At 41.1% G+C, this 24,118-nt stretch overlaps 1 protein-coding gene across 2 annotated transcripts in view; it reads right to left on the reverse strand.

Annotated features, from left to right (window-relative positions):
* ARNT2 (aryl hydrocarbon receptor nuclear translocator 2) overlaps window positions 1-24,118 on the reverse strand; it is a 97,660-nt gene that overhangs the window by 39,703 nt on the left and 33,839 nt on the right. For both annotated transcript variants that reach the window (XM_083871175.1, XM_083871174.1), the window contains 4 exons: window positions 21,527-21,740; window positions 19,430-19,643; window positions 2,097-2,199; window positions 40-105 (listed from right to left, as the gene is read on the reverse strand). In XM_083871175.1, coding sequence (XP_083727301.1) covers window positions 40-105; window positions 2,097-2,199; window positions 19,430-19,643; window positions 21,527-21,740 — 597 coding nt within the window. The remainder of the gene's footprint in view (window positions 1-39; window positions 106-2,096; window positions 2,200-19,429; window positions 19,644-21,526; window positions 21,741-24,118) is intronic.

Below are 24,118 nucleotides of genomic sequence, written 5' to 3' on the forward strand. Positions count from 1 at the left end.
GCAACCACAGCTGTTTTGTGGTAAATCAAGTAATAGTACCTGTATCTTTTCCTCATGGTGGTTATTCTGTTCAGGGGTAAATGATCCAGAGGAGCATTTCCACACCTAAAAGTAAATTAATATTTTAAAGGGCTCAAAAACGAATATAAATACACATGATGAAAACGCATTTTGACATCTTTACTACCATATGTAAGTAGACAATAATGGATACTTATTTTTGGCAAAAAGTTTGCATATTCATATTTATTTAAGAACGTGCTGCTTCCACAGGCTGAGCTTTTTAGATGTGCTATAAAAATCTTCTTTATTTTAGAAAAATAAAAGAGACAAGAAAAATATTCCTTTCCATACTCCCCCAGTACAGAGACCGTTTGAAATTGATATCCCAAGGGTGGCAAAAGAATAGACACACTTCAAAATGCCATAAAACAGGGGTGAAAACTAGAGAAAAATATGTTAGGCCCCCAAATATCCACACAAACCAATCTCAGTGTCCCTGTAGCTTCCCTGGACAGAAAAATTCCACTGCCATACACCAGCTACAATGTCTGTAGACATTAAGATAATGTTTGCAAGATCGAACTATTTACACTGTCAAGTAACTTTGTTTAACACTTGTTCATGTGTATTTTGTGATATTTATAAGTATGCCTAACTGTAAAATTTCAACAATCCATCTGAAGCTGAGTAAATAGTTTGAAGGGTAAAAGCAGTTCATTTTTAATGGAAAAATAATAACAACAATGAAAGAAGGAACCACAAGGAAAGTTCACGTTATCTGAGGCTCATCCTTCCCAGAAGGTTTTCTTTTTATTCCCTTAATATTTTTTTTTAATCAGTCACTGCCAAGGAGAAGAAACGAACAACTAAAAGAAGATTTAGAAATACAAAAACAGTGGGGTTACAGTCATGTGTAAAATCACTGTCATGCACGGGAGTTTAGAGAATCAGGGTGCCAGGAAATAACTGCAATCTGAACTGTTTTGAAAGCTGGGGAAGAACTGCAAACTGGACACTAGGCCTGGTTTTCTTTGCATAAACAAGTCCTCCTAACACGACGTGCATCTTGGGAGGAAGATAAAGCCATGTTCTCAGTGCTGCTCTGCTGGGCTGTATTTCTTCCCTCCCAGTAAAGGGGAGAAAAGGTTCTATAGCTCTGAAGTCTGACCTTGCAGGTATAAAGACTAAAAACACCTTACAAAGGCACCCAAGAGCCATACATTCAGCACCCTCACAGGACTGGAGAAAATCCACCACCTTCCCAAAGTACAGGTATCTGTACTTTAATATGTCAAATACTGTGCTTTATGTCTTTCATTCTGTAATGAATTTTGTGTGCTGTTACCAGCATTTATAATGGATATCACCTACAGATGCAATTATGTACTTTCCCCTCCTAACCACAGACAAAAATTTATTGCAATAGCAACAGGCATTTTAGCCTGTTAGCACTAAAACAAGAGAAGTGCTCACAAGCCCCAGAAAAGAACTGGGCAGACAGATCTCTTTAAAGAAGCCCAAACAATGCAAAAGAAGTTGGAAAACTGCAAATCAAAAACCCTCTAACAATTGCTCATTTATCTAGCATCAGCCAGCTGACATCTGGTTAATTCATACCAGGCTTAGGTTAATTCCTACATAGCTGGCAGGTTTGCAACTGAATTCTTGTTTATTTTCAAGATTCCTTTAATATTCTTGGTTTGCTGAAAAAATACACAGAGCTGGATGTTCATTACACTTGCGAAAGTTTTGTTCCCAAAGTATCGATTTGAGTAATCTCACTAGAAAAGACAACGGCTAAAATTCCAGGGATGAAGCTGTCATGAAGTTCTCTGGAAAAAGGAACCTACACTCCAGACTGGTAAGAATAACAACAACAGAAATGAGCTCCTGTTTTGTCACTAACTGTTAAGGAAGACTTAAGTTTCAGTTTTGCTTCAGCTTCCTTCCTAAAGCAAGGATTCTAGAAATACTTCACGGGAGTGTGTGTCATTACAGCTTTAGTTTGTAATCAAGGCCAAATGCAACAAAATGTCTGAGGTCTAAGCTGAGACAGGACTGGAACCATTATGGGAATACAGGGTAAATCATACCTCATCCTGCAAATGAAAGAGCGCCTGGATCCCATGCACATTCTCATTGAGGACTGCTGACCTTCCTTCTTTACTGTCCCCGTCTTCAAGTCCAGGATTCGCCCTAGAAATGCCAGGGAGAGCAACTGGTGTTCAGTACATTAATTCAATTCCATCTACTAGAAACTAAGATAACAAGAAATTCATGAGCTGAATGCCATTAGCCCAGTTAGGGGAGAAAACACCAACAAAAAAAATCTTGATGCTGGTCTCACAGGGGAGATCAGTTATGTGCTGGTTTAACCAAGGATTTCAGCAAAGCTGACTCTGACTCACAGAGTGATGGCTCTTTTCTTGGCTGGCCCAAGACCAACTTCCAGGGCAGAGTCAAATGCCTGGAGGAAAACAAGGCAATGACAGCAGGCATAGCTTTTGACTTGATCTGCTTGCTCCACTCTTTACCAGAACTGTGGATAAAGCAGTATTTATCAGTCCCGACAGCTGCTCCTCTTTCCCTGCTTGTGCCTGTCCAAAACACTCTCACCACAGCACCACCTCTGTCAGAGCTGTCAGGATGGGGAGATGCACAAAAGACCAAACTTTTCTCCTTGATGAGGAGATATAGGATTTGTCACAACAGCCCTTCTACTGGGGCCCTTTTAAAGTTGCTAAAAAACCTGACATGTCAAGAGCATTTCTAAAGGCTATTTTCAGACAGATCAGTGAGATGGTCTGATTCACCACAGAGCAACAAAAGCCAGTCCAAGGTCCAGGGCCAGACTCTGCTCCCTAAAACCCTCAGAGTCACACACCACAGGCACAGCTTGGAAAAGGGATGACAGACACCAAGCTAACTCAAAAGAGGACAGAGGGAATGCATGAAAAGATAGGAAGCGGGTAATAGATTAATTTTTTCATTTAAAACAGAAGACTCATTACTACACACAGGTTCAGATCAGGGATTTCAGGGCACTGGGTATCACCCAGAATCCTTCTGCTTATCACCAAAGAACTAACAGAATGGATTTTCACATCTACAGCTCAAGTGCTAAGAGATGACAACAAAACCTAGCACAGAAATGAATCACTGGACCAGATCCACAATGCTCAAGGGCTGGATGCAGCCACAGAAGTGACAGTGGGCCAGAGAAATCCAGTGTAACAGCTGCCAGGCAATTAAATGACAGCCACCAGTGCTGACAGGACATGGTCATGAACAGACCCGCATGTTTAAGGTCAGTATCTTTCAGTAACTGAAACTATAAAAGCCTAAGTCTTCACTGTGGTATAAGTAGCCAGGTTTACAGCAATATAAGGCACCTATTCTGTCTGTACTGAATTGAAGAAAACATGCAGAATACATTCAAAGTCTCCCTCACCAGACTGACCTAAAAGTCTCTGTCCAAAAATTAAGTTCTGAAATACACCTACTGCCAAACACTAAGTTTAGAGTTACTCTACCTCTAAATATTTTCTTCCATCCATGAATGGGAATGAAATCATTATATAACAGTTTTAAGATAAGGAACTAAGCAGCAGCATTTTAGTTTTAAGGAACACTCCAGATAACTCCTGGAAGAAAGCAACCCCTGCCAACAGAAGGCCAGACCTCAGTTGGTGTTATCTCCAAGGTGTATCTCAGATGGTTAAGAAGTCAGCAGGCTTGGGAAACAACTCCTAAAGGTGCTTCAATTTAAAGCACTGGGCTATATATTAATCTTGGTCTATGATTCAGGTGTGAGCTGGGAAGAAATCACACATTTCCTAGCTCAGCTGTGCTGACCCCACGATGGAGGATGGATGGGAAGTTCTAATACACTTCCCCTCCCTGCACTGGACAGTTTGTCACATTTTCTAAAGCCAAAGTCAAAGTCTATTTCCCTATCCCCTCAATCAATCAGACAATTTAAAGAAATAAAATACCATCAGGCAGGAGGCAAACTCATTCACAAATAAAGGCATTATACAATAAAGCACATAAAGACAGAATATATGTGCAGCATCCAATGGCAGTCCATGCCAACAGGACAGTCAAATCAAACCACTAATAGCAATTTTCTCTTAGGGCAAAATAACTTCGTCACACACACAGACAAAAAAAAAGTTGTTTTCTGTGCACTTTCTTTTTTCATTCCAGTACAAATTCTTGAAGATACATCAATATTCATCAAAAAGCACTGACAGTAAATGTAACTCGAACAGCTAATAGAAATTTCTCTGTTTTGATCATCCAAAAGCATCTCTTACAAGAAAAAAAAAAAAAAAAAAAGGACATTTCACAATTACGTGGCCACTAAGCCTAAAATTGCTGACACATGTTCCTTTGGCATGTCTGGAACCCCTGAAAAAGTCAGAGTCCTTAAATTTAGCTTTTTGTTTGGAAATTTCTTTGAAATATGTACCAGATAACAAATAGAGTTCTAAATTTTGCCCTGACTTACAAAATCGCTGCAGGGGGTTATGTGAGTCAGAGAAATGTTTGCTGTACTGATATTATGACAAAGCTCTCTCAGCAGCTTGTTTCAATAGTCCAGCATGCATATGTCAACCTTGTAGAGCTCTAACAACATACCACAGATTCTGAAATAGAACAAGCAGTTCATGTCTCATCTGTTAATAGAATCTTATGATCAAAAGAATTATAGGTTAATCACAGCTAACTATAAATATATAGAATTATAATTAATTATAGATTAATAGTAAAGTAAACTGGCATAAATTGCCCCTTAGTCACACTGGCAGCTCAGTTCAAGGAGGTGGCATGTCCTGATGATAGCTCTGTCATAGAATCATAAAGTATTCCTATCTCAGTTTGTTCCAGCATCCTCGGTGATAAATGCTCATTTAGGTTTCTCCAGGGGACAACCACAAAGCACATCTGATGTTAAACTTGGAAATTATATTCTTATTAATAAGAAATATTCCAGGATGCTCTGACAAGTTCTGTTAACTGAACTGTGCATGTGTGTATTTTTTTTTAATTTCTCCTTCTAGTTTCTTCAGAAGAGCCATTTAACAGCCCAGTGCCACCACCAGCTGGATCCTTTATGAGCTTCTCCATAAACTGTTAATTGCATGTGGCTCATTTTCGTGTTAAACTTTTCCCCTCTCCAGCTCCAGACACAACCCTGGGATGCAGTAAGAGCTGGAGCACTGCTGTGACTGCCACTGCTGTCTTATTGCCCTTTACAGCAGCTGCACAACCCAGAGGAAACCACAGTTTGCTCTGCTGAGAAAGGAGAAAGCAAACAAATGAGCACAATGCTGATTAAAATGGGCACATAAATCTCTCTGGCTGGTCTGGCTATAATTGGTAATTTGCTGAAATCTCCTCACTACAGTCCCCATCCAGAAGGCAGTATTGCTTCAACCTGTAATAAAACAGTTGTTTTCTGAGCAAGAAACCACTTTGTGATCCAGAAACCTGATATCAGGAAAGGGCTGGCACACAGGCATATGGAGCTGAGGACAATGGGCAAGTTCATTATTTGGATAGAATTAGAGAAGTCACATAAAGCTCTTACCAGTAAAGAGATAACAGATTCGAGTACTGAGGACACATGCCAGAAATTATTTCCTGTAGGATGTTTTCAAAGATGCTCTAAAAACATTCTCATGATGATCAAGGGGGCAAATGTTCATGTTGGCACTGATGTGCCCTTTGTGTGTGCAAACAGCAACTGGATTATGCAGAATAATGAGAATTTGGATCTCCAGTTGCTACTGGGAATGTTCAAACTTGTGATCTGTGCTTGCAATGTTCTGAGATGAACCTGAGCCAAGGATTGGCCTGGGCCTACTGAAGTTCATGGGGTTTCAAATCTGGGAATTTGGCTCAAATCCACTTTCACACAATAGCATCAGCCTGTCAGAAAATGTTCCTCCATGTTTATGCACTGCATGCTAAGGTTTATTGCCTGGTAATCAAACAGTCTGTTCTTTTTACTTTTTCAGGGTTATTTTGGGGGTTTTTGGGGCTTTTTTTTTGGGGGGGGGGTTGGTGGGTATTTGGGGGAGGGGGTGGTTTCAGGGGTTTTTTGTTGTTGTTGTTTGAAACTCCATAAACTTCAACACCTAATTCTACCACAAATACTTTCTCTGCCAGATTCCCAGTTCCTAAGAATGCTACAGTCTGTAACTAGAAAGAAGGGCTGTTACATAAGGGAGTTCTTAAATTTCAGCTCAAGTTGAAATGGTTTAGTCTAAAACAACCATACAGTGCCCACATCTAGTCTGCAGCATGGAAAAATCCAGCTCATAGATCTCAGAAGGAATTTGGTTTGGCCTCATGTGCACAAAAATACTGTTGGCAAAAGTACATTATACAATTTTCCATTTCCCTCTAACTCATCAGTAGATGGACTCCTGTCTTGCACAGAACCATGGACCTGACAGGGAAACAGTCTGAATTAATATATGGACTCTCACCTTGACCTCAATACCTTCAGCAACCCAACAAGTTTCACCTTCTAGATGATAATGTCTTGTCTTCCAAAGACAAAGCCAGATATTTCATAATTATTCTCAGCCACCGATTGTCCACGTATTTCTTTCCAGGCAAAATAAAATAAAGGATAAACTAAGTTTGGTTTGGACAAGATAACAAAAGATGACTTTGTGCTCATCAGAAATACTCCACAGGCTGCTCAAGGAAGACAAACAGAAAACAGGAATACTGCACCCAAAAATCCTTATGAAAACTAAAGCCATCTTTATCTTACTATAAAATTGGAAAAAGCAAGACCAGGATGGAGGAAAACAAGAGGAAATAATTAAAAATAAAAACAAAGAGATGGTCAAGGTACTGTTGCTGCTGAACACAGCTCCAAATGTAAGCTCACCCTCAAACTGAAGGGTCAGAGAACAAAGAATTTCTGTGGTGATGTTCTGTACTAGTACATTAAGTTTTGAGAAATTAGCAGAAAATATCAGCTTAAAAATCCTCGAGTGTTCTACAGTTTGTAGAGACTCAAGATCCAGGTCACTGTTGGGTATAAACAGTCAAGTTCAAGAAAACAAGGTGAAACTCTTCTTGAAACTGCCATTTATCAGTTTACACACATGCACTGACTAAAGCTGGGCATTCAGTTTTACACCAGCTGAGGTGGTCAGCTGAGAGAGCTCCTCTTCAAAGCAACAGATGCATTACAAATGCATAAACAAAATCTCTCCAATAAAACTAAATAGCCTAAATTTGATCAATTTTATTAAATTACTCTTGATAAGCTTATGCCAGAGCAATTATTCTACATTAATTCAACAATTAAACCAAAAAAATGCTTTACAATGTATGCCTCACAACTGCAAGGGATACAAGTTTATCTCATGTTTAGTGCAGCTCAGCAAGTGCTTTAAGCTCTATTAAGTGTAATAAATATACATCCACCCCGTGGATTCTAACATAAAAAAAATCACAGAACACATTAGGAGTCACAACTGCCTTGCAAACACAGTATTTGAAGACGCTCCTTCCAGGAACTCATATTTACATAAACCAGAACAAGTTTGCAATATACAAATAGAACAATATACAAATTAAAAAAAAAAAAAAAAAAAAAAAAAAAAAAAAAAAAAAAAAAAAAAAACCCACAAAACATGGGCAGCCTTTTTTTAGCATTCTGGCGTTTATCATTTACATAAAGGCAAGGCTCATAAAAGCAAAGACTTATCTACCATGCAGCCACCCATATCAGAGTACACACTAAACAATACAATCCTAATAAAGCTGTTCTGACAAAAAGTGCATCCCTCTGCCCCCTCATTGAGAGGAAAACAAACACATGAGCAATAGGAACAGCATCAATACTCAAAACGCAGGTGAACTTAAGACCATCCTAACTTAAAATTACAAACTAAGGGCAGAACCACAAGACTGGCATCAGTTTCCCTGTGCACCCAGAGCCAGTGCTGGTTTTTACAGCCTGCCTCTCTCGCTCACATCAAGGTTACAGTGCAGCTCCCAGGGCAATACCCACTGAGCTGCTGTCTACTGTAACATCCCTCCTTCATATCTGTCAGAAAGTGAATGGTCTGTTCTCTAGAGTGTCTCTCCCGTGGTGCAGGAGCCCCTGGTTCTGCCTGGAAGGTGTCTGGTAGCACAGGTCATCCCTTAGTGGTACCACAGCCTTTATGGACCACCATCAGCACCTCCATCCCTGGCTTAGGGGAAACTGAGCACATGGCAGGGGTGAGGTGGGGGACAATGACAAAAAGGGACACATTCCTATCATGTGGAGATGGTTGAGGCAATCTAAATCTTCTATCATATTAAAATCACGATCCTTTCAGAAGTTTCAAGCACCAAGAAGCACTGCAGGTGGAAATAAGGTCACTCCATATACTTTCCACTCTTGCTTCCCAGCTGGCCTGACTCTACAGAGGATGGGACCTGCCCCCATGGGACTGCACCCTACCAGCCTGCTGTACAGCAGGACAACACTTACACCTCTCCTGTGCCATACAGGATTGTGTGCCTGGCAAGTTCTCCACAAGAACAAAGTCAAGAGGACAAATATCCCTTGAGAATACAGTAGAACTGTAAAATCAGTCAGCTCACACAGCCTGGAACAACATGAGGGACCACACAGGATTTCCCAGCTGTGATTATACTGCACACATACCAACCAAGAAACTTGTGGGATGGCAGGGATAAAACGCAGTTGCTCTTGCTCTTTGGCTCTTGCTCTAAAGCTGGCACTGCCTTCTACCCAGATGTTATGAGACTGCTTTAGATCTCCCAGGCTGGGGCTTCCCTGGCCTCACATGCTTGTTTTATCCTGCAGCAGGAAGCTGCCCCACAGCCCTGCCCCAGTGCACACACCACCACATTGCAATACACTGATAAATAAATGTATCGGCATACAAACTAAATAACTGCCTTGGAGCACCTATTTGCTGTTTGCAGACATCAAAGCAACTTCTTCAAAGGACTTCTACACCTTTATTGTTATTTTAAAGGTGAGGACACTGAGCCCAAAGGAATGATTTCTCCTGCCTGCAGTCAGTCAGCAGCAGAGGTGCAGCCAGAACAGGGTCCAAGCTCACACGACTAACAAGAGTTCTCAGCATGCTGTAGCTGTAGATAAAAATACTCAATAATACAATGCATAGTGATTCTCAGTAAGTCCATTTAAATCTCATGACACCTATATGCTTAACAGGGCACAATCAGATTAAATTTATGCTTCCAGGAGACAACTACAGGCTGAGTGTCCTATTTATATGCAGTGGTAATCTCTGGATATATCAGTATAAAACCTGAAACAATGATGCTCAGAGGGCAGGACCACCTTTGCCATAGAGACAGGCTGGGAGAGCTGGATTGTTGAGCCTGCAGAAGAGAAGGCTCTGGTGGAACCTTAGAGCCCCTTCCAGCACCTGAAGGGAGCTTCCAAGACAGACGGAGAGAGATTCTTTATAAGGGCATGGAGTAAAAGGACAAGTGGCCTTACGCTGAAGAAGGGCAGGTTTAGATTAGGCATGAGGAAGAAATTCTTCACTCTGAGGGTAGTGAGGCCCTGGCACAGGTTGCCCAGAGAAGCTGTGAATGCCCCTTCCCTGGAAGTGTTCAAGGCCAGGTTGGATGGAGCTCTAAGAAACTTGGTCTAGTGGAAGGTGTCCTTGCCCATGGCAGGGGGAGCGTGGAACGAGATGATTTTTAAGGTCCTTTCCAAGCAAAACTATTCCATGATTATAAATATAAACCATCAAAGCTCACTCTCCTCACTAGCCTAGCTTCTCAGGGGGATTACTTGAACCTCTCTAAATATGTTAAGGTTTACATCATCTAATTGCAAAAGGCGTTGTATAAGCATTAGAGTCAAGTTATGACATTCCTACAATAGAATGAAGAGTTGATCCAATCAACAGCAAAGTAAAAAAAAAAAAAGTTTAAAAGAAGTAATGCAATTGAAATGCACCTATTTTTAAATATCTGTCTGTTCCCTACTTACCAACTGGAGACACTGACCCACAAGGGGGAAATTGAAAAGCTTTCTCACCCCCTCTTGTTTTTCAATAAGAAACCCTTCATGTTACACAGTTGTTTGCTTAATACAACTTGTTATTATAAAAGCTCACTAGGCCAAAAGGTCCCTGCTGTGCCTGCCTTCATGTTTGACTAACCAGCCTGCATCATGTCATTCTCCACAGTGCTGGGCAAATATGCATCATTTTAATTAAATTAAAAAGGAAACTATGTGGGATTTGAGCCTTGCTATTCAGTTAATTTTAAGGGACTATCTGAAGGGATAGTGTTACAGATCACATGCAAGTCTCTCTGCTGATGGACCTGGAAAAACTGGACTTGAAACTAGAGCAAATAATTCAAAGCATATGTTGAAAGTTAATAACACCAAAAAAACCTAAAAAAATCAACCCATAAAACATTTTAACAAAATGTATTTTGAACTCTCAAGAATGGTTACTGAAAGTATGGGGCATATTCAGAATACTAAGTAAAATGGCTTATTGAAGCCCATACAGATGTGTAAGCTCTCTGTAGACATAAATACACAGCATCTATCTGTGATCTCTGCAGGCGTTTTGATTCCCAAAACAAGTACCTACAATGAAGTCCATGGCTCCATGATTTGGGCAGCTGGGGGAGTCCTTCTGTCGCAAGTATCAGATGTACCTGAAGGAAAAACTGAGCTGGAAAAAACTATACAGTAACACCTGCCAGTGATCCAAGGTACAAACAGCTCCTCAAAAGACACCTGGACTTTCCAGAAAAAGGGATGGAAACCCCAGAAACTCCAAAGCACCATCAGCAGATACTCCCAGGATAGAACAGCTATTCAAAATAACATTGGAATACATAATTTATTCTTTTACCATTCGCAGCTGCATAATAAATCAATACATTAAGGTTGTAAGTAGCTTCTAAACTAACCTATTTGTTTCACTTGGATGCTCAGCAAGAAGCTTCACTGAAAAGGCCTTTTGCCAAAAAAGCTTCAACTCCTGGCATTTTATGTTATTTGTATTTCATTATCAAACTCAAGTAATCGGGATTTATGCTTTGTTAGTAAATACTAGTATTGTCTGGTTCTGAAATGTGGCTGTGGTGACACACCATGGAATAGCTCATTAGAGGAAAAAATGACCCCAAGATGACCTTGTAAGATACTTTGCTGTGGACAGAATTAAATTTAAACACATGAGAAGGGAAAGAGAGGGAGGAGAGAAAGGCCCCAGGATGCTGTCTGGCTGTTTTTACAGGCTACTTCTTTAGCTCAATTAAAATAAGGTGGGTCAGGCAAAACATCCATTATAGGCTTTAATTCTCTTTTTGAAACACCTAAAAATCACATGCAAAATATGAAAAAACACTATGAAAATAGAAAGAAGAATGTCTGAAGATATAAGTTCACATCCCAGGGACTGCATAAAACAGACCAAACTAAAGAACACTGCCTCTGGGCCATGCTCCCACTGCGGCTGTGAGCTGCCACAGGGAGGCTTTTCCCTCCCCACAGCTCTGTGCAGGGAATTAGAGAGGAGCAAGTGAGAGCTGTGGTCTCAGCAAACTGGTGGGAGGCCAAGGAAGGATCAAACACCAAGAAGTGCTGTCTTTGCTGCCAGAGCTGAGCCTCAGCTAAGGATGGAGAGAAGACAGCAGCAGGGGATAAATCAATTATGGGTGGAATAGTAGTGCACACAAGGCACCCCTCCTCCCCATGCCTCCCTAGGCTGCTACTGCAACTCATCACCAATAATAAAATATTTTAGTGCCTTGTATTGACTTCACTGAGGCAACACAACGTTCAAAGCTCCTGTTCCACAGGCAGATGTTAAGGCTGCATTCTCCCAGCATCTGTTGCCATCAAAGCACTGAACCACCTGAGAGGGTCACACGTTTGACAGTGCCAAAACCCTCCAGGCACACTTGGACTGTTTTATTGCCAATGTGTTAACCAAAGAAGTTGTTCAGGTATTTGTAAAACAGCAGTATTTTTGAAAGGGGAGAAAACCCCACTAACTCCATATATCTCATCGTGTTTAACAAAACAGAAGAGGTTGAACAAATATTGAACATTAAAGAAGTACCCACCACCCTTGAAACCCAGCAAGTGAAAGTGATCTGGTCCAACATCTGTGATAACAGACCCAAGAATGCAGCAGTTTCCCAATGGGAAACTCAAGGTGGAGACTGAATAGAAACAGCAACCACAAAACCCACTTGCATGTGCATGTCCAAACACCTGAAAATTCACCCTAAAAGCATTCCCTAATGCTAATCGGGTGTAGTAAGTTTGTCTCAGGAGTACTAGGCTAAAACTGTTTCCTTGTTTTGGTAAAAGCATGTACTGACCCTCTTTAAACCACCATTATAATTACCAAAGTAATTTTCAAAAAATGCACTTTATTATCACTGCTTTTCCCTCCAGTACTATCCACCCAAATGGAATGTGTCAGCAGCAGGGAGACCACTGGGTCACTGTGTTTGTGTAGGAGTTGCTTTTGAACTGCTTTATACATAGTTGGCTTCTCCCAATATTTTGCATTTTTTCCCCCCCAGAAACAGTCCTACAGACCAAAGGAAAACAAAATTCTCTTGGAATGTTTGAGAGATTAAATGTACCATACATTTAAAATATCATCATTTGAAAATACCATTTTTTTGAGAGCAGACTGTGTTTTTTCTTATTTCTGTGTTACTGTCTAGTGTGTCAAAGGGCAGGAATGGCACTCTAGGATGCCCTACAGTCACAGGTTGCTTGTTTCTGCACTAATTCACTTACTTGCAAACACAATGGGTATGGGAAAAGCAGGACATTCATTTCCTCCATCCTGCATGTAAAAATCCTGCAGGCTAAACAGACTAAAGCTGAAAATCCACAAATTCCTATGCTTGACACTGCCCAAGTTCTAAGGCCATCTCTGGCTGGCACTGTGACCTTCCTGCCATGAGAAGAAGCAGTTCACAAAAATGTGGGCAGGTCTTTTTCTCTGGAACAACGGCATAGCCATGGGCTGGTGTGGATGGAAAGTCTCACATCTGAAACACCCTCTTCACTCTCCACAATGCCAGTGGGACCACATAACTCTACTGAAAAACAGGTATCACATGATGATTTGGTAGTTGTCAACAACAAGGCAAATCTCTCTCCAGATTTCACACTTAAAAGACAAAAAGATGCCTTGCCAAAATGGGCTTTTTCTACAGTAAAAACAGCCTGGAACCTGAAATATGCTGTTCACATCAATCACTCCTATACATTCTATACATGGCAGTATGTTTCAAGAATTCTTTCTTCTTTCTCAGGGCAACCACAGTGTCAAAGCATCTATTTTCAGAAATCTCTCTGTTACCTTCCACTGCAGGTACAATAATCCTGACACAGCTGTCTCCAGCCTCCAGCCCTCCAAGGAATAAAGTGGGGGCTGTGTGGGTATGTGTGGGTGGGTGGAAAATCCCATAAAAAATTGAGTCAAGTCTTGGACAGTTCTGCAGAGACATAAAAGAATTCGGGACATATCATGTCTATGGAAACTTCCTCTCCTCCCCACCCCACCAGCTTTGCTGTGTGTTGTGTACTGGGTGCCTGCTTGTCTTCAACTCTACAGGTTGTGATGCTTCGTGGACACTCAACGAAAACCTCTGTTTTATCCTGGGATAAAAAGCACAAGTAGCTATTAACTCTCTATAAACAAAGTATTATACAACTCATTCCCCACCTGCCCAGAGGCAACAGTCTTACTGGGTCAGTCATTCTGTACTAAGATGTTAAAATCAAAAATGCTGGGATCTGGTTTTAATTCTCTGTTCTCTGACTCCCTAATCTGCAGGGCTGGGCACGTTTCAGAGACAGATGGTTCTTTAGGGTTCATGTACTTAAAAGAGCTCACAGACAGAAGTAAAAAAAAAAAAAAAAATAAAGAAATCAAGTGCTGTCAGTTGAAACAGCCCTTCACATGCAGAGTACCTTTCTGATGCATAAACCTCTAACAAATGTGCTCTTCAGAACCAAAGGCTACAGAACAAAGTCCCAAAGGAGCTCTATGACAGCTTCTTGTTTAGTCAACTATCTCAGCAAAAATATGCTTCCCTGAAAAAAGGAATTTTTTATTTCTCTTCATTTTTTTTCCAGGGAGTTTTAAAAGCTCTGAGAAGAAAAGTATCAATCTTTGACAAGTATTTTAATGTCTACAAAAGAGAGAAGAAAGACAGACTTTCTGACAATATATTTTTGGTATAGAACTTCTGGCACAAATACCGCCAATAGATTTTTTACTCTTTTTTTAATAAATAGGCTGATTCAATTTTTAAGTGGATATGGGGAAACTAATACAGTGGTTTGCCAACAGAGTGCAGAACTCAACCCATTCATTGTTTAGATAATATATTACTTTTCCATTAGACATGAGTTTTACTATCACTGATGATGACGTTTAAGGCAGAACACGATTGTATTTGCCAGTACTGTGTTTCTGCTCATGCCTCAACTCAGTCTTTGAATTTCTTTGGAGAATTTTATATGTGAAGCCAAATAGGAGTCCCATCCAACTCTTCTCAGTATCAGCTGGAGCTCTAAATAATTCATGGAAAGTCAGAGTTCAAAATATTTGCATTCACTTGGCTGGTTGTCAATATGAGAACCGCCCCCTCCCTTCTAAGAAAGATCATGCAGAAATCAGAGCTGGAAAACAGACATGGCACTATAAGGCAGCTCACAGCACAAAAAATCCTGTGCTGATTTTCAGGAAGATTATGTGTTGAGGAGAAAAATTATGCCTAATCTTCTCTTTCACATGGTTATTTATCATCTGTTCAGTGCTGTGGAATGCCTTACTCTGCTCCTGCACTGGTGAGCCCCTGGTTGCTGGCACTTCCCTCTTTCGAGCTGAACACTAGTTTTCTCAATTTTTACAATTTGACTCTATCTACAACATCTGGATTTTGTGGCTGTGTCTACAAATTGCTTGGTAACAAGGGTTTGCAGCTGCATAGAAAACTGCCTAAGCTGAAATCATCACTGCAAGACGACATGTTATTATAAGGTTCTGGGAGACAGGTTCCCCAGTCCAAATCTATGCTCGTATGACATGGAGTGATGCTTCCATAATATACACAAACCACAGAAAATTGTCACACAATGCTCTTTTCTTCTCAAGGGATACCTATCAGCTCCACTTTTGCTGTGGTCAGTCACCATTTCCATCATAAAGTTCTACTTTGTCACACTTAGAAAATATGGCAATAAAAGATCATGCCAAGACTAAACTTGGCACACAAGTTCTGTCCAGAAGTAACCTCAACTAATCTTTGTCAGCTAGCAAGTGAAATGACTAAGTCATTTTTAAATCACTTGAAAATGAAAGCTGTAGAGGTTCTGGTTCTCATCATTTTCTTGTAGTCACTGCCCTGCACTTTCAGCACCCTTTAACTGTGCAGATGGAACAGTGTGGAAGGACTCCTGGGGAACCCAGCTGTCCTGAGGAGCCTTTGTGACATGAGTGGGATGGCATATGCTGCTCCCTGCCTTGCCTAAGCAGAGAGGGGGAGGTTGAAGGGAGGTGTTATAGCTGATTTCTACGTGCCCTGCTGCCTGCAGCCCAGCATTGAAGATACCAAACCTGGGTGTTTCCCATTTGCACCACTGGAGATGCTGGGTGCAGGAACAGGGATCTTACAGCCCTGACAGGCACATCTCAGACACATCAGGGAATCACTGGGAGGCAACCATACAGAGGTGTCTGTATTCATCACTCTATTCTTTCATGAACTGCTTATGGAGAATTAGATTTGTAGAAATCAGTCTTGCAAAGTGCTCTGGAGCACTGTATTTTAACAGGACAGCCTACTACAATACTTGCTCAGTCATTTTTTTGAAAGCTAATGTAGCAGAGGAATTCTTCAGAAGTGGTTTTCCTCTGCACTTCAATCTAAGTTCTGTCTGTCCCCTGTACCATTAGAGATTTGCTGTCTGCAGCAGACAGGCTCTCACTTGCACTGGGACTGAGCCTGCACCTGAACCCAACATCCACCAAGTTCCACCACTGCACCCTAAGCACAAAGAAGTCTTTGCTAAGGGATTCTCCCATGGCATCTGATCTTCATCCATATTTGAAGTGATTTACTTTGACATCTGCAGATTTTCAAGAACAAAGAGGAAAAATGAATTATCACTCTGAGTATCTGCCCCATTCTGATTAATCATGCACATGACGCACATAAAGAATTCTTGGGAGCTCAATTTTTGCCATCATCAGGGCTCAGCTGCTCTTTTCTAGATCATTTCTAACCATTCATACACTTCACAGATCAGCTTTCCTGTTGCTACAATGTGTTAGCAATTAATGCACAATAAACAAGCACACAATTGTTCCATTCCCAGGGAATAAAATCTCCAAGGACACAAAATTAAATAGAAACTATCCAACCTTCCCCATATCCTAAGATTTCAAGGAAGAGCAAGCAATTAACTCCCCAAACACATCACATGGTTGAGGCCATAGTTAACAGGCACTTCAATTTGACATACATTTTACAGCTCCTTAAGTCCTGTCTCCTCCTAACTATTCACTTCCTGCTTCTCCTTGGTGTTGGCACTCAGAAGAGTTTGAGAAACCCCATGATAAGGTGTGTCAAAGAGTTGTCTCTACCAAAACCAAGGGATTTTAGCTTAGTTTAGCTTTCAGCAGGTCAACCCCTTGATGTGACTCATATGTAGTACCACAGAAATGCCAGAGGAGGAGAGGGTGAAATAAGGTGAGGATTGCATAAGCCGTGTGACTGCCAAAGAAATGCTCATGTGAGCAAAGTCCCAGTCCCAGCCTTACTCCTGGGGGCAGAAATGTGAGCGGGAGTCTGCTTCCTCCACTGGCTTGTTCTCTGTCCCTTCCCACTGGCAGTGGCAGCCTCCCAAGTTCTCAGGGTCTGGAGCAGCATCTCTGGGTAGCAGGATTGCTAAGAGGTGCTGGAAAAATCCCAGCAATACCACACTAATGATCAGCACTCACAACAAGACAATTACAACCAAAGGACACTGCTCAGATCTGCTGCAGGGCAAGTGAAGTTTCTCCTTGGTCAAAATGCTGTCACTGCTTTCCCAGCTCAAGGGCTGAAGGGGGAGGTTATAGCATTGAGAAAATGGACCCTGAGAAAATGAGGAAGAGAGCAAAATTAAAAATCGTAACACACTGCTACACTTTCACTTGAAAATCTCTTCCCTAAGCAGATCCTCTGCTCAACAGCCAGATGTCACTAAAAGATGAGTATGTTCCTACTGCCTGAAATGAACTTCACTTTGACCAAAAAATATCGCAGATGCAGCTGACTGGCTTGTGGTTTCCACCACTTTCAAACTCGACATTGCCCTTTGCTCTGCATGAAACATGCCTTTGGAAAGCCAAGGAAAACTTGGTTTAATAAACACCACATTAGAGGAAGTGCATTTGCCTCCTTGACATCTTTTAAAATGTCACCAAGACACATTATTTCGGGTCACTGCAGGATTTCATTCAGTACTTGTTACAAAGCTGCTGCTCCCAATGTGGCCTGTGTTACAGCAAGGGAAATGTACCTGGCTGAATGGACTCTAGAATCACTTTTATTCTAAAAAGGTATCTCAAAAGAGCAAGAGTGATGGTGCTGAAGTCCTGCTGCCCCCTGCTTATAAACAAATTGAGGCTGGACTGACAGTCCTTATAGAAGACTGCTTCTCTTATTCAATGGTATCTTCTGGAGTTGAGGAAACAGAAGTTTAAAATAATAAATCTAGAACTTTCTGGTTATCTATATGCTCCACAAACTGTCAGAACCACTTGCACACAAAATTACTGTACTTCACCAGCCACACCTTTAAAACAAAAGTACTTAAAAAGCTGAGCAGGCGACCCTGCTTTCCTCATGCTGGGAAAATGTTCAGCTGTCCATGTACACCAGATTTACAGGCCTTCTGTGTCAATCTGACTACTCCAAAAGATTCAGGCAGGGAAAAGATTTAGCTCTATAAATACTATTGAACTTCTCTTTCCACTGGCTACAGATCAATTCCGTGCAGAAGAAAAGCCCATGGCTATGGCTGGAAAAAATACAGAGTTGGGTTTTCAGAAGTGCTCTGCATTTGTCTAGTCCAGCTCTAGTTTGAGCAGGTTAAGCCCCATAACTGAGCACTTCTGGAAGTCAAAACATGACTGTTCACTGAGGCTCTGGAGTAATTGCTTCTTGGACAAGAAGGTTTGTATGTTAAAATGTATTACAGGCTACATAATAAAAACAGAGGTTGTGTTATTTTGCAAGTCTCGTGGTATGACACTCAGCTGTTTTGCCCTGCACAGGTTCCCCTAACTGTTCACTTGGTTTCTATCCATCTGGATTTTCACCACAGAATTTTGCTTTGAGCTTCCAATTTGAATACATAAAAGCTCTGCCAAAACCACATCACATTCAAACCACAGGAAATCATGAATTTGGCACTGTTTTGACATGGAAGCTGTAAACAGTGTGCAGGTTCACTCAAAACTGGATCACTGTCCTCTGAGTTATGAAACACAACAAAACTTCCAGCAAACCAGGTCAGAAATCTTAACTACTAAAGCAAAGAGAAATTGTGATTTTTGCAAGGATCAGGGTTTTTTTTTAATATTATCCCCTACATTTTCTCCTTCAGCTATAAACATAATATGTTAAGAATAAAAAGAGAAGTTAAGCTTCCTCCTTTCCAAGTTTGAGTTACAACAGGATTTAGCTAATTCTCACAGCTCTAACATACACATATCCTATTAAAGACAAGGCAGTTTCCTATTGGCAGCTTTAAGCATGAATAACTGTAAAAGCCAGAGCTGTAGAGGAAATATTAATATAGTTTAGTTTTATGTGCAACATGATAGGGAATCAACTTACAGGTAACTTACACTACTGCACAGCAGCCTCATGATTAAAATCCAATATATTTTCAGTTGCCAAACACTGGATTTTTTCCCCTCAAGATTCCAATTAGCAAACCACAAGGAACTTGTATGAAAACAGAAAAGTCTAAAGTACGACTTTTGACTTCAAATTAAACACTGCCCTAAAGAAACACATACTTGTAAAGAAGTCACAAGTTCATTGAAGATGAAATGAAAACAATCTAGATTTCCAGATCAAGCCTGAGAACAGTCCAGATTCCAAACCAGAGTCTGAATGCAGAACTACATGAAGGTGGTTTGACTGAAGTCAAATGAGTAAGAAAATGCAGTCATTCAAAAGAAGATTTATATTACTGTACTGCCTGCAAGAAAACATAATTTAATCTTGCTGAGTTTCACTTTAACCAGACTTTTACACCATGCATTCTGAATGTCAGGAAAAGCTCTCCAGGGATCCTGAACACACAGAACCATACACATCAGACATATCTGACCTGTCATAGAGTTTTCAGATGTACACAGTTGCTCTCGCAGCTTCTCCACATCGTCTGGATGAACCTGCTCGTACAAAGTGCTGCCAAACCATTCAGACTGGGGCTGGTTCAGCACAGGAGTCACAGAGTCTGATACGTAGATCACTCTTCCCGTCTCAGCTGCAACTACAAACAGGAACCCATCTGCCGCCTCCAGGATAAGGTGTTTCAGCTCCTTCCAAAGAAAGGATTGGATTATAATGCCAGCAAGGAAAAGGAATTAAATATAATGTCTGTGGCTGTCAGAGAACATTGTTTTCTTGTGATCTTAGTAGCTGATCAAAATATAGACAGAAATTTTCACTGATGTAACAATACAACTAAACTTGCAGCAAGGAATAAATTTGCCATCTCAATAACAAACAACGTTTTATTTTTTCTTGTTGCCTTTCATCTGGTGATTTCTGTGCACTTTAGGAAAATAAACAACTAATACTCACTGCATATTCTGTGATAGGCATCTAACATTTCAAAATAAAAAGATATTTTAGAGTACAAACAGAGGAAATGAACAGCTCTAACTCATGGCAAACTCATCCTTTAATTAAATGCTCTGAATAATTTAATTGGAAAGAAACCAATAAGACTTTCTAGTTTGGTTCCTCCTTGCCTTGCTCAGAATGAGATCTGTTTGTGAATTAAACAGTCACTGGATAAACGCAGAAATGTAATGGGAACAAGGAAAGAATACCCAGCCTCTTCTTCCATTAGTAGCCACTACACATGAAAGTTCTATTGCTTTTTGCTTTCTTTTCCCAGCCTGTGACTATGAAGCCTCAGCATTGCCCAGAAATGCTCCCTTTCCTTACGAGAGCCTGAAAACCTCTCATGGCAAAGGGTGACAACTATCACTCCAATTCCTAGAAAAGAAGCTTGAACAGCCTTTGGTGGCTCCAGAGACCACCAGAGCTAAAGATACTCCACCTGGAACTCAAACCCAGAGCTCTGGACAACCTGAGTCCCATTCCAGGTGAGACAGCTCAGTAGGGTTAGTGTGTGAGTGGTAGATATTTGCTGATGAGGTGAGGATAAAAAAAAATCTGGCCAACTACTAAGAAATGGATAACTCATCTCAAGAAACACTCAACAGACTGTCAACTTCTGCTGCTTTTTTACAGAGAAAGCACATTGATCCTGAACTATTGACTAAACAAAAAACCTCAAAGCATAGCTGGCCACACTATACTGAGGAGAATATAACCAGTTCTGCACATTATTAAAAAGATGAAAACAAACTCTGTAACTCTGCAAGATTAAAAATAAAAATAAAAATTGCCATGAGAAGTGACTCTGGTGTGGCACCAGCAGGATGGCACAGTCCCTCCAGAAACACACTCCAGGAGATCTGGAATAAGCAGTTGTGAGCACTGAGGGGTCAGCAGCAGCTGCTGTTTACCTAAGAGAAAGAAGTATTGCCTCCAGCCATAACTTTCATGTGCTTCAATCACTTCAGACCACAAAAATGAACATTACACCCATAGGAATTCGAAAACAATGGAGGTGGTAGGAATTTTCAATGTGCTCAGTAAACAGAGTTTTCTTTCAAGCACTGGGTGCATCTTCTTTCTTCCATCAAATATGTAACCAAGGAAGTACCTCAGCCAGTACAGATGGGATTCATCTCTGCCCAGTTCAGCTACTGGGAACTCCAGCATTAAGACTAATTATGTTTTTAAACTTCCTCTAATCCCCAGAGAGAGAGGCAGATCTTTCCAGACTCATTTTCACTTATTTTAGAGAATCTGTGTTAGGATGGGAAGAACCCAGATCTGGAGGTGAAAATTCCTTTCCGCGAGGCAATGAGTGACTTGTTTTTCAGGTGGCCAGACCTCAATTGTGAGAATGCCAATTTGCTTCTCCAAAAATAAAGATCTGTCATAGTGTTAAGATCAAGTCCAGTCACAAAAAACTGTCTGTATTCACACCTTGGATATGTAACTCGTACGAGCTGCTGCACTGCAGTGAAGGATCGAGCTGAGGCTCTACTCCTCTCAGCGTTTTCTCACACCTTTTAAGACCAAAAAACCCAGGGAAAACCAACATTTTTGTAAAATCTACCTGTTCTGTAAGAAAGGAAGGCTTGTAAGCTCCATCAGTAGATTTGTTGCCAGTGCCCCTCATGGATTTCATGTGGGAAACAGCCATGCGCAGAATGGTCAGCTTGTCGGGTTTCCGAGCCAGGGCGCTGCACGTGGGCACCATGTCTGACAGCTCCGTGATGTACTGGGTCATCTTATTCCTCCTGCGCCTCTCAATCTCACTGTGATTCTCCCTGAGCATTTAAAGAAACACCAAAGCAACAGAAAAGAGATGTGAGCGGTGCAAGAATCTGAATTGGAGGCAATGAATCAAAATACTTTGCACTTGTTTTGCTGTTTGCTTCACCCCAGGAGAGCAAAGTGCTTTACAAAGCCAAACCACTGTTATCCCTCAGTTTACAGACAGAAAATCCAGGCCACAGACAGATAAATATGATTTGCCCATAGCTGTGAAAAGAACCTGTATTTCTACTTATTGGCTTGTGGCCTTAATCTCTTAACCAGTTTAATCTCCTTTGGTTTAAGCACAAAAATGAAGTAGAAATATGCGAGGAGCTAACATCTGCCAACTCCAGTCAAGCTCCCAAATTTGCTGTGATGCATCTCTCTGCTTATGAAAGGTGTCCTTTAGAGGAAACCTCTCACTAACAACTGGATCAGGTCAGCAGGAAATGTCAGCACTGGCTTATTAAAAAAAATCCACTCAGTGACAACACAGATCCCAAACAATGCTGTTTGGAACACCCCACATCCCTGCAGGGAGTCACAACATGCCTGCAGGATCAGACTGCAGCACTGGGACCATATATGGGATAACAGCACATACCAAAAAATAAATCCCAATAAATAAATAAAATGAGTACAAAAGACAGCAAGTAAACATCTGGCTTGTCAGACATAGACTGGAATTTATGTTCAGGGACAATTTAGCACAGCAGGGAAGCAACAATGACAGTACTTGATGCTGCCCCAAGTTGGGCTAGGCTGCTATGTTTTCATCCTTTAGAGGAATCCTAAGGCTGAGGTGCTGAGTCAAATTTGAGAAATCCCAAAATGGACACCCACCAGAGTCTTTCAGAAATAAACATCTCAGAGTTCAGTTTTCCCATTCAGGAAATCACCATGGCTTGATTGGCATTAAGGAATCACACCAATATATACATCTGAAATGGTCCAAATGGACCCAGAATGCTTCAGTGCCCAGCACTTATTCTTCTCATACTGTACCTGTCAGGTGGCAGCTAAATACAAGTACACGAGAGGTAGATGATGCTTCAGTTGTCAAAGCAGCATCTTCCACTGATTTCAATGAGCTGTGCATGGCATTGTCTTGTGGGATCGCTGGCTGATCCAACAAGATGTGAGAGGTGATCACTTGGAGACTCCACCAGCATTGACTGATGTGATAACACAACATTAAAAGAAACTGCAACATTCTTTGGAGCTGACTGCTATGAAGACTGACCATGAAAGCAGAAGCTAGGCTTGGCACACTTTTTGGATGCTTTTAGGTACTAAGTCTCTTTTTTTAAATGCAGGAAAGAATTGTGTGCTGCTCCCTGAAATACAGGAATGCAAGGGCTTGTCCTGCTTTGGGTATCTTCCCCCTGCACATATAGGTGTTAGATGCATGAGGCACTGTCTGCACAAACACCACCTGCTAGGGCTACATGCAGAGTTATTATTCCTATGCTTACTGTGTGATATGCAGAAAACCCAGCTATGAGAGCCCATGGGCTGCTCAGTAAATTACAGCCAAGCCTTGCCTGAGGTCACTGTCTAGGACACTGTAATAGTGAACCTTTCCCTTCACCTGGCTGAGGCCCAGCCCTTGTGTGGGTCTGCACAGATGTAGGAGGGAACAGGGGGAGTTGGATCATACACACACCAAGCAGAACAGCTGGTGTGACAGTGCACATGTACACAGAGCACAGTGTGTACATGCCAGCTGGTACATGCAGGTAAATATGGACACAGGGAAGATAAAAGCACTTTTACATGATGAAAGCTTGCTCTAAGTTCAGCACTTTCACAGAAGCGGTGGTTAAGAAAAAAAGAGAGACAAAGAACAGACATGTTCAACATACATTTCACACTTATAAGTACATAATACATTGTCTACCACTCAAGTATTTTAGTACTTATGGACATTGAAAACAGCCATTATAGAGACAAAACAAAGAGACTGTAAAACCTCCTGAGAGAAAAAGAGTATCTCAACAGTCCATTCCATTTATGATCTTAAAAGTTGGAGAGTAATAGCATGTTTATCTACTGGCTGTGGAAATGTTCAAGCAGACAATACCCCAAAAGTTTCCTGAAACTAGTTCAAATTTAAATCCTTAAAAGAAAAAGAGGGCCTGTGCTCCTCTTCCAAAGCATGTGTCCTAGGAACCCTGGCATTCACAAACTTGTACAGAATGATGTCCTAATTCTGTCATTTCTAACTTGTTTTTTATACAGAAATAATGAAGGGACATTAAATTTTGGGATAAGGGGGGGAGCTGATCCAAAACCACTAAAGGTTTGTATTTCTGACTTCAATCAGTTTTGGAACAGCCAAAAGATCAGTATGAACAGCATCATATAAAAGAAAAATGAGGGCAAACCA

Source organism: Zosterops lateralis (assembly GCF_965231275.1).
Source record: "Zosterops lateralis genome assembly, chromosome: 13".
Taxonomy (NCBI): Eukaryota; Metazoa; Chordata; class Aves; order Passeriformes; family Zosteropidae; genus Zosterops; species Zosterops lateralis.